At 40.8% G+C, this 12032-nt stretch overlaps 1 protein-coding gene across 1 annotated transcript; it reads right to left on the bottom strand.

Moving 5' to 3' along the window:
- Nucleotides 1-216: 216 nt before the first annotated feature.
- On the bottom strand, nt 217-4007 carry LOC117457666 (extracellular calcium-sensing receptor-like). Its single transcript, XM_071205167.1, has 10 exons — nt 3883-4007; nt 3387-3690; nt 3115-3201; nt 2799-2906; nt 2497-2675; nt 1862-2339; nt 1527-1757; nt 1296-1419; nt 731-1203; nt 217-651 (listed from the first exon to the last, which is right to left on the bottom strand). The coding sequence occupies exons 1-10, from the start codon at nt 4005-4007 to the stop codon at nt 217-219; spliced, it is 2544 nt and encodes an 847-aa protein (XP_071061268.1).
- Between the last annotated feature and the right edge of the window lie 8025 nt (nt 4008-12032).

Genomic DNA, 12032 nt, shown 5'->3' with positions numbered 1-12032 from the left:
AGTTATAAAGACATTGGAAAATGTATTTGTATGACAAAGGTGTGGTTGCTGTATTTCCAGATGGGCATAGATAAAACACACAAAGAAGCATTAACAACACACTGCTACCATCTAGTGGTAAAACAATAATAAAGGTTCATAAACAAGAACAGGAGACTTGTAGGAAAGGCAAGTGAAAACAATTCCATAAAATATGCATGAAATATAGATGATCTCCTAAAATGTGTCAGGTTTCGCCATCAGGTGTTTCCATGTGTTCTTTTCGGGTCTGAGTAGGATAATATAGCACTTGGGTGCAAAGATACAGCCGAGCAATCCATAACTTGAAGCCAAGATAGCAAATACCTCTGTGGCCGTTGAGTACTTTCCTGGAGAGCTAATGTAGGCTGGAACAAAGGCTATCCACACTGCACAAAAAATGAGCATGCTGAAGGTAATAAGTCTGGCCTCATTGAAGTTGTCCGGGAGTTTCCTTGCCAAGAAGGCCAGGAGTAGGCAGACGCAGGCCAGCAGGCCAATGTAGCCCAGGACGAGAGAAAATGCTACGGGTGAGCCTTCGTCGCACAAGAGAATGACAATAACACTCTCACGTGGTATCATTTTCCGTGGAGTAGGGGGAACAACAACCAGCCACACTGTACAGATGATTACCTGCATAAAAACAAACCAGTGCCATTCAAACATTTAAATTAATTATTTCCTAAACAAATAAAGATTCAGAAGTCCTTACCTGGATCAGCGTACAAATGGTAATGATTGCCTTTTGCTGCGCAGGCCCAAACCATTTCATTACATTGCTGCCTGGAAGAGTAGCCTTGAAGGCCATTAACACCACTATGGTTTTCCCCAGAATACAAGATATGCAAAGAACAAAGGTGATGCCGAATGCTGTGTGTCGCAGCATGCAGGACCACTCAGAGGGCCGGCCGATGAAGGTCAGAGAACACAGGAAACACAGAGTCAAGGAGAAGAGCAGCAGGAAGCTCAGCTCAGAGTTGTTGGCTTTGACAATGGGTGTGGTTCTGTGATAGGAAAATATAAAGGCCACAACACAGGTGCAGAAGGAGCCAATGAGGGAAATAGCCGTCAAAATAATGCCCATGGTGCTGCTGAAGGAGAGGAAATCCATATATTTTGGGATACAGGCTGTTCTCTCATCATTGGACCAGAACTCTGGCAAACAGCGCACACACTCTATGGCATCTTAAAGACACAGACAACAAGTCTTAAGCTGTGGCTTTAACACTGCAATTGTTGATCACATTCTCAAAATGTAGTAAAGTATTTTGTCTCACCAGTATGATTGCTTATCTCCCCAGCTGTGCAAACCACACAATCATGGCAGCACACAGGGAAGTTAGGTCTGATAGACTTCCGGGTTCCTGCGGGACAAATGCTGCTGCATACCGACAAGGGAATCTGAGCAAATGGGAAAAAGGATACTTCACAACCCAGTCACAATAAACATATATAATTGCAAAAAATGCAATATACAAGATATAATTGTATTCTATTGATTCCCGTACATTGGTTTCGTTACCGTTCCAAACTATGATAGGTTCCTCGATCTGGAGTTTTTGCTTTCCAACTGTGGTCGTCTCATCAAATTTTCCAATAGTGACAAATTCAATTCCTCCATCTTGTCCCATCTGCCAGTTCACAAGGTCATACATGGCTGCAGGATCCCCATTCTCATCAAACTTGATTTCATCACCAAAGGAGCTGATGTATTCCACCTGTTTTATATAACGAAGTAGCTAAGGGAAGAACGTTATTATTTTGTAATATAAGCAAGATCCATAAATTAGCATTGCTATAACTTGTGTGTACTGAATTGGTGAGCAAATGGGAAGGTATATACCTGCCATGGCTGTATATTGTCTGTATTTCGACAGGCCTGCTGAGAAAATGGCCCTTTTCCTTTTACACAGCTTCTCATAGCCTTCAGTGCATGGACAATGGCATACACAGCCTTATACACATTGTAGGAAATCCTTAGTTGTGACACATCTGAATAGATATTCTTGACACTCTCCAGGTCTTCTGATCCAGAACATGGACGTTTATCCTCAACATCATGTTCCTGACCTTCAGTCTGCACACCCAGGCTGCATTGAAACATTTCTTCCCAGAATGGTATCACGAAAGGATTTGCAAGGGCACCTGGCCTCGAGGGATTCAAGCTAAGCAGAAAGTCTTGCAATCCAGCGATCTGTGCTCGACGAATGGCAAAACCCATAGAACCCTGGAGGATGTGATGGTACTTTTTTGGGGTGGAGAGGACGGCAGCTGTGCTCCAGGCCTCACTGGCAAGCCACTGTATCCCAGTGAGCCCCTCTCTAAATTAAAGAGATATGAAGATGATTTGTTTGCAATGATAAACATATAGACATTCAAACTCAGGCAACATGAATCTGTAATAAAATCAACAAAACCAATAATACAAGTGAGTTTTAATCACAACATACAGAAAATACTATAGTGTTAGACGAAAACGAAATGTCATGCCTGAGAGCTTCATCAAACAAAGCAGCTGCATCTTGTTCCACAGCAAACACTAGGATCACCCGAGCCCCAGAAGAGCGGATCTTGGAAATGATGGACGAAATGGGGATCTGTGCTCGGTTCTTCGGGATGACCTCATGAAGAGCAACACAGGCACCTAACTTTCTAACCTAAGGGAGCATCACAGGATACAAGATAACTTATTTCATGTTCTAAATGTATAGACTACATAGAACATTCCAACATGACAATTTATTCTTATTAAATTGTTTATTAATTGTTGTGTGACCTACCTCATCCGCAAATATGTTGGCCCCTCCAAGGCCATAGGCATCATCCCCTGCTATCACACCTACCCAAGTCCAGCCAAAATGCTTGACGAGTTGTACCATTGCATCTACCTAGAGATAGAAAGAAAAGGGGAATAAATAGACAAGGAGAGGGACAAATAGTATATATATTCAGTATAAGAAAAGTACGATTTTACCTACAAGGAATTTGCTTTGGTGGTTTTGGTCTATCGTCCCAGGAATAAACTTGTGGATATGATTCTGTTTGTGTGACATTGTGAGTAATCTTAGTGTCCCGGTGTCCTAAGCTTCCTCTTACCTGAAATAAGTCACTGGGCATGGTCCTTAAAAAGGCAGGAAACTCCTTTTTGTCACTGAGACAGGCACAACTGGAGAAATAACTGACCTAAATAAAAGAAAAACAAACGTGTCCCAATATCCCACAATAAAACATTATTTATTCAGTCATATGGACTAAACTTGAATACTCCAAAGCTTACAATTTGAGTTTTAATCATTGACACAGTGGTATTAAAACACGACAAATAACAATGTGGCAAACACAGTTGTGAATGGCTTTATCTACCTTACCTGTGGCACTTGGAAGACTCCAAGGAAACGGGCAACAACAAGGGACTGAGTAGAGCCTCCGTCTCCTATCACTGCTGGTACAGTCCCACGACAGGTGCCTTGACTCTCTGTCTCCACTTCAACTCCTGAAACCTTTTCATTTCCCACTAACTCCATGACAGCCTTCAGAGCCTGATGGGGCGTACTGCATGAATCAAAGATCTTGTAGCCAAGTGTGATGTTGGGAAGGAGCTTGCCATCTCTATTGATCTCCTCTATGGCAAAGATCATAGTTTGCATCCAGCGGAATGTCCGAAAGTTAAACCTGCAAGAAGGGAGAAGGTGTATTCAGGCAAAGTTGAAGCAATTGTAATGCATTTGACTTAACATAGTTCATAAAAAGTTGCTTCACAGAACTAAAAAAGCAAGATCTGTGCCATATGTGGGCATCTGAGCAGAGGTTACATCAAACATTTGCAGCTACAGCATTTTCAAGACAAGTTAAAAAACAGCTTACCTGGTGCAATGTGCAGGAGGAGGCTTAGAAGTGAAGGACAGACTGGGCTCCATCACCATATCATGAAGGGAGAAGAGCCCCCCCAATATGATGTCCCCCTTTTTCTGCACCACAGGCAGAGACATTGATCCCGGGATTATGTTGCATTGTTGGCTCTGGTTTTGGCAGGAGTTGTAGGGAAACATTATACACCACAACAGACTCAAAACCACAAGCTTGGTCCTTCTCCAGGAAAGACCTTGCTCTACTAATCTCATCCATGAATAAATCATCCTTAATTTAAAATAGATCACTGTCTAGTTCTAATAATATCTTTTTGGGTAACCCATACAATCAGTAAAAAAGCACCAACAAATGTGTCAGTGGTCAGAGCTAGTGCTCACAATAAAAAAAACATTATGACCCCATTGTGACAAACACAGTATCAACAGGAAATAAATAAGGGTAACATTTCTAGTAAAGCCAAAACAAAAATCATCTTCAAATTCAAAGTAAAGAATCCTCGTCAACATGAAGGTTTAAAAACAAGGTAATGGGCATCAGACACTGCTAAATCTACATGACATTAACACCACATAGACAAGCTTTTTTTAAAGTGGTAAGCAGAGGAAGCTGGCCTGTAGCTTATATAGGCTCCCTGCCTCATATCACAACTCTCAAGGTGACCTTATTTCCCCTGGGCCTCCGATCAATGGAAAAGAGCACCCAGTTTTTAATGGAATGAGCACTTGACCATAATGGAGAATGACTTGAGCTTTGTCATGTCACAACATCATGCCTGACTAGGCCTAACTCATCCTTCAGTGATGGGAAGAGGCAGGTATAGTAGACCCATGTCACAAGAGGCTGCTAAACTGAGATACATAACACACACAGACACACAGGAAAAAACAAACGTGACGTATCGCTAACTGAGTTAGAGGATATCTTGAGAACATTGTTTACTGTTATAGAAAGGAAGAGGCACGTAATATGTATTATTGTATTTTTTTAAATGTAAATTGAACATATTGAATTTAGGTAGCTACAGTAAGTTGCTTTCAAAACTGTTGTAACCTGGATTCAACATGTTCTTGATTATTAATGAACAATTTTCACAGAAATTCTGTCCTTTTCCCAACTTTCCTTATTCTTGCTTAAAATATCTTTCAAAGGGACTAAACAAGTTGGATGGTGAAATCAATGAGTCATTAGTGGGTTGTGCAAATCATTATCAGGACAAACCCTGCAGGCTACTAAACAGAGCACCACAGAGAGTAAAGCAAAGATAATTGACATGCTTCATGTTGTGCTGCCTCGGGTCAAATGCTCTAGGTTTCCTTATTCATTTAATACGTCCCTGTGAGACCCTTGGAGGAGGAAGGACAGAGATTCCCTAAGACAAAAAGCTCAGTAATAGGAGGAATTTCAAGCTCTCAGGGGAAAGGGATTAATCTTTTTGTTCCTCTAAAACATAAATAGAATACAACAAAAAGGAGATTGCAATTGTATCGCAGTTTTGCTCAGAGGGCAAATCAAGATAATTAAAGCCCCTGAGTATGTTTTCGATCACATACACCCTTGTATGTGCAGTCAGTCAAAAGAAAAAAAGAGAACGGAAAACAGAAAAAAAGTAAGGTAATACGGATAGAGCTTTGAGAATAACAGATTCTACCAGACAGATACAAACAGAGCCAGAAAAAAAGAGATATGAGACTTATACTTTAAATTAAAGCATATGAGCTACATACAACAAGATAGACAATGAATAGTAGAAGATAAAGAATATAACAGACAGTCAGACAGACACGCGAGAGCAGGAAGGCAGAACTATTTTGTGCATCAAAATATTTGAGTGATATTTCAAAAAAGTCTTTCAGCCTCGACCCATGTTACTTCCAACATTTCCTAAATAAATGATTACATTGTATTTCTGTTTTAAATCTGAAACATATTAACTCTTGCATGCAGGGGGAGACTGAATACATTCAATCTAAATGAGCCAAGTTCAAAGTTGACTGCATTTTCTTCATGGCCAGAAGGTCTTCTGGATCTGTTGTGGCAGCCCCAAATAACCAACACACTCTCACTCCCTAAGCGTCCAATAGCGACGTTTGGTCAGTGTCCGTGGCGTCCAATTGTGACACTCCTAGGCTCCTTCAGCGTCATAAAGGGACGCAAATAGCTTTCAACTGATTGCAATGTATTCCCATCTGCGTCGGGATTTGACGCTGATGGAAGCACGGCATTCGTTTATGCCGGCTGCCCTTAAAGGCAATGTGAGCATCCATTCCCATTGGATAACGGAGAATTTTACACCCGGAAGTAAGTACTCCTCTTACTGTCGATTGATTTTACAGTGATATCTGCACTACTCATCGACTAAAAAACACCAGATTATCCTTGTTAATTACACAACATTGATTGGTTTAAATTGTGTACAATGCTTTTGTATTTTTCCCCTTCGATTCGGAGAAACAAATATGTTTTCTGAGTAAAGGATGGCAGAAGACACTACACTACCCAGAATCCCCAGCTATCGTTTGGCCTACACCATGTGCTCTGTTTGACAAACCCCGTTTTTTTCACCATTCATTCCGATGGCTGACGTCTGTGTCACGTGATCTTCAAATGTCTCCCTGCAGAAAAAGAAAACATGGCCGAACTTCGTTTTATTCTAGGTGTAAAATGCCTATTTTAAAGTTAGTTTGGCCATTAAAATGCGTTTTGATGTAATTTGATGCGAGAAATATGAGTTGTTATTTCAGATTATGTGTGCAGTGGATGTACATGATCTTTAGTTTGCTAGTTATTACGAAGATTACTTCAGGAAATCGCGACGTTTTCATTGTTACCAAGGTGGTTGCTAGGGACGCTGCTATCGATATTATTTCTGTTATGTTGTGTAACTGTTTAATGGTGTTATCTTTATTGCTACCCCCTTCCCCGTCAATGTATAGTGTTGGTCCACAGCCTAAACATATTAGTTTAACAAAATCCGCATCTAAAGATAGCCTGCGTTATTTCCCCCCTGTGCAATTCCAGTCTCACATCTCAGAGCACACCGTCATTAACAAATACCGGAAACAGACCGAAATAATAATAATACCTTATTGCGAGTGTGCTTGCTTTTCTCTTTGAAAGTCATCACATAACGGCATTGTAATACACGGTTCGGCTGCATTACATATTACATATCTGCCGTAGTTCTGTATTTATAGAGCCCTGATGAGAAGACAAACATGAGGAACGTGACGTGGATCATAAATATATCAGCCATTAAACAACATCTTACATTTCTTTTCACACAATGCGTCTCCTTGCAGTATCAACACTAATTCGGCTCACTTTTATATTTGATCCAATTGGTAGATAGGCTGTATTTACACCATAAAGGTGCACAGTTGATATAAAGGGACATCTGGTGGTTAAAGCATGTTATTGAATTTCAATATTTTTATTATTAGATATTAATACGATCCCTATAAAGTATATTCATTACTCGTTATTCTCTACTAATTGTTAATTAAAGACTGTATGTAATGACTATTTTGCACATCCCTTTCAAGATTTCAAGATTTTCTAAGGTTTATTGACATATCATATAGGCCTACACAACTGTGGTGTAGTTCTGCACTGAATGAAAAACTTGGGTTGCAGGTTCCTCAATAGTGCATTACAAGACATCTATCCATATGTGTGCATACCTCCAGCAATGTTAACTATGTTGAAGCACTTATTTTAACTGATATTATACATAATGTATTATACTCTTATAGATGTATGTAGATATTTCATCTCCGGCCTTGTCAGGTATTGAACAATCAATAAATAAAGAACACAGAATTGTTGAATATAAAACACAGAATTGATGTGATTATACTAAATGATTTTCTGCATATTTAACTGTTACACATGCTGATGTAACGCAAATGTTCCAACTTGGGATCAATAAAGTATATCTTATCTTAAGCTGATCGATGGCTACTGCCATATTTGCACAATGTGCCTCTGAACCTTGACAAGTGCATGTTTCAGGCTTATCAATTAATGTAATGTAATGTTATCACAGGGGTCACGCACATAAGACCAGCTGTTAAATAAAGCTCTTCTGACCTTAGCTGGCATGTGGGTATATATAGTAATACTGCCCATAATGGGCACAAGCAATTTTCACCCATTTATTAATTATATGTTTTAAATGTGAGTGTTTCCTGTCCCCTAAACCTCCAGGGATGTACACAGTTTAATACTGGCAACTTCTTATTATGGGAAATACGAAAACGTCTTTTAAAACTACAACTCCCAGTAGAGACGTGCCATAGAGAACATGTTGCGAAACAGAATAGCCAGCATGTGTAGTTCTGGGGACGGGGTGGGGGAGGGGGGATGCGGTGGACCCGTTCAAATCCAGTTTTGGACAGTCTGCCGTGGTTCCATCCCATTTCAAGTGCTGTTCGAGAATCGGCTTAACCCTCGGAGCACACTCTCCAATCACAGAGCTTGAGGACTATCACGGGGTTTGTCAAGAGCACATGGTGTAGTCCAAACGATAGCTGGGGATTCTGGGTAGTGTAGTGTCTTCTGCCATCCTTTACTCCTGGGAATGGACGCTCACATTACCTTTAAGGGCAGCCGACATAAACGAATGCCGTGCTTCCATGAGCGTCAAATCCCAACGCAGATGGGAATACATTGCAATCAGTTGAAAGCTATTTGCGTCTCTTTATGACGCTGAAGGAGCATAGGAGCGTCACAATTGGACGCCACGGACACTGACCAAACGTCGCTATTGGACGCTTAGGGATTGAGAGTGTGTTGGTGATAACATTACATTACATTAATTGATAAGCCTGAAACATGCACTTGTCAAGGTTCAGAGGCACATTGTGCAAATATGGCAGTAGCCATTGTAAGGAAATATTTGTATGTATTCATGCAAACTGTGAAGAAGCTTAAAAGGGGAAAATGATTTGTGTAGAAAACTGTGGGCTGGTTTTGGGCCTGCTAACATGTGGTTTTTGAGGACAAAGGAAGGTGGGGGAGCTGGAGCAAGACCCCACTGTGGTCTCTGGAATGTGATGGGGGGATGTGTGTATGTGTGGAGGCTGGAGACAGTGAGGGTCAGAGGTGTTTGTTTGAGATGACTGGAAAAGACGACCAGTTGTCCTTAAACTCCACCCCTTCCTGTATCATTGGTATGAAAGCCTATCCAGCTTGCTTTTCTGCCTCTCTCTCCTCGCGCCGCTTGGACTGGAACGTCGTGGCGGCCTGTGGGCAGGGGCCAGGGGTGGGCCCACTTCTGACATTATGCATATGATATGATATGGTGTTGTATGGTAATGTATTTGGTTGTATTACATATATTACCATTAAAGTGGATTATTGTTTAACGGTTAATTGTATGCTCTGGATTTCCTTCCTGTAAGATATCAGCTTGTTTAGGGACGCGTGGAGATTTGAAAATGCGGACTAGTTATCCATTCAAATCTCTATCAAATGGTGACCCGAAGTTTCTGAATAAACAGAGCTGTGGAAGGATTCAGACGACCAGACTGGGTCGGGAACAAACACTTTTAGACACCTCAGACAATCGCAGAGCCCTGCAGCTACAAATAAGGTAAACAAAACTGTAGGATTGTCTGTAGGCGTTTCACAGTGTTTTTGAAGTTTAAATGGAATATACAATGCATATTTTTACTATGTTAGGAAAGTTATATAAAACACGTGAACGTTGATCGCAAGGTAGACGGAGAGTCCTGCGTGACGAGATATGAAGCGGTTTGGCGTGGATCTTAGGTAGTTTATTCCTAAGTGGCGTGGAAACGGTGCAGTTCGTGGGCTGTGAGGTGAAATTCCTGCACGACGAAACCTGGACACTCGATATATCAGATCGAGTCGCCGTTTAAAACTGAGGTTCAATAGCAGACTGAGGCCATAAGCTGAAGTGCCATCGGTCTACTATTTGTTCAATTCAGGGGAGAGAAAGCAAACGTCACCATGTGACGGGAACCGGCTCTCGTTTCCCTTGTCTGTAAAAATTCATTTGAAAGGCTGACGTAAACATAACGTTGATCGCAAGGTAGACAGAGAGTCCTGCGTGACGAGATATGAAGCACGTTATCAGGCTGGACAAACTGTACGGGGAATAAATCTGTGTGATTTTTACCTAAAATAATTGTGTGAGCACAGACAATGCACTCAGAAGAGTGAAGCTCATTTGTGCTCTGCTGCTGCCATCTAGTGGCTGAAAGGGGGGGAAGCACGTTAACGACGACAATAGACAAGTGAACACATATTAATTAAGTCAGATAAATAAAAGCGAAGTCAAAAGGGAACATATATTGATTTTAAATGGAATCAAACAGGGAGCGAAAGAAAAGGCTTGTATATTTAAATAAATAAGCTGTCTGTAGGTTGTCATTGTTGATTAGTAAAGACCTTGTTTTATGTTGGTAAATGTAATGGTACAAAAGACAGGGGTGCTTATGCCCGCTTCGGTTTTCAATGTCCGCCATCACGTTAAAACAGAGGATTGGTGGCATTTTCAGTTCATTGCTTGCTTCCACACGCCTTCCCCCTCCTTGTCTCTTTCACGACTATAGTTAATGCATTAGAACGATTGTTAACTTGCCGTGTTTATAGAAATCGGACTCACCGTTCCGGAACGGCCTTTCAAAATAAAAGCCAAAGGCCGCTGTTCGCCAGAGATGCCTTCACAATAGAACAGTAATTTGCTTAACAATATATTTAACTTATATTACGTCCTTAAATATTGATATTAATTCATTACAGATCTAACCTGCTTGTAACACAACTTAGATAAACAATTTCAAGTGGTTAAAGGGGGTTTCCTGTCTGGCTCATTTGATTTAGAACTGAAGTAAGGGAGAATAGTGTTTTATGAGTCATTCCTCATGGTTTCTAAAGATAAATCATCAGTTTGTCTGGACTTTGATATAGAGATAGGATCATGGTGGAGAAGGAAGACCTTTTTTGGTTTCAAATTAAAGAAGATTTTAAAGATGAAGTAAGCAGGACTTCAACTGGCCAAAAGAGATTTTAAAGTTTAATATTCTTGGTTAGCAAACAAGACATCTGATTATTATGTCACACATGATAATCTTGTTATAGAAACTAGCTTAGAATATTGGAGAAAATATGTGGATGTTCTTTCGTAGTGTGTGGAATATGTGATGCTGGAAACATGTACGTTTTTCAATGTATAGGAGCAAATGGTTTCCTGAAAGAGTTATGTTGGGTAAATATGTAGCAATGGATGAAACAATTTTTAGAGTGAGTTTTGGTGATATCATTAGTAGACATCAATTATGTTGTTTAGATGGCATTTAACAATTAAGACAGATAGTATGATTAGAAAGAGTCAGAGTGGAAAGGGTTGGATTTATTTAACCTCAGTGTGCTAGATTTTTTTTATAGGTAATGCGTCCCGAGACCTGGACTCCCCCTCTGAGTTAGAAAAGGCTACGATCCCGACCCTCCAAGCAGACAAAAGACCTAACCCAACAGGAGACTCCTCCTTCTCCATCGAACAGACAGAGAACCAGAGCTGAAACAACAACAACAAGACTGCAGCCAGAACTATCTCCACCTGTGGCATCCAGAACCAAACAGCATGCTGACAGGCAGAGATCTACGCTCATCAGTCATCAGTCATCAGTCCCTCAGACGGGACCATGAAGTTCCAAGCTGAGTACAAGAACAAAGTGTGGGACATGAGAGCAGAATCCGCCCTCCATAAAAACAGCAGGGAGACTGTAAAGGAGGAGATGAAATGCAAAGCAGTGCAAGCACATTGGCATGATGGGGGATGCAGATGTAACTGGGCCAATGGCTGCCTAAAAGAGTTACAGCGGATGAAGTTACAGCTGATGGACTGAAGAGAACACAGAATCAGAGGAGTTGGCATGGTCGATTAGAAGTGAGGAGGCCGGGGTCACGGCTTGAGAAAACCAGAGGAGGAGAAAAGGAGAACGGGAATGAGTGAGTTTACACATAAACACACTTACTCACAAAACTCACATTTAAAGCATAAATACGTAAAGACAGAAAGATTTATTAAATTAAAAATAGCAGTAAACTATTAGAGTAAAATGAGAACACACTGAGGGTTAAAGGGGGCCACATGACAGAGTACAACCATACTCTTC

Source organism: Pseudochaenichthys georgianus, chromosome 13, assembly GCF_902827115.2.
Source record: "Pseudochaenichthys georgianus chromosome 13, fPseGeo1.2, whole genome shotgun sequence".
NCBI lineage: Eukaryota > Metazoa > Chordata > Actinopteri > Perciformes > Channichthyidae > Pseudochaenichthys > Pseudochaenichthys georgianus.
Note: the sequence above shows the minus strand (reverse complement) of the source record. Positions and strands in the feature narration are given on the sequence as shown.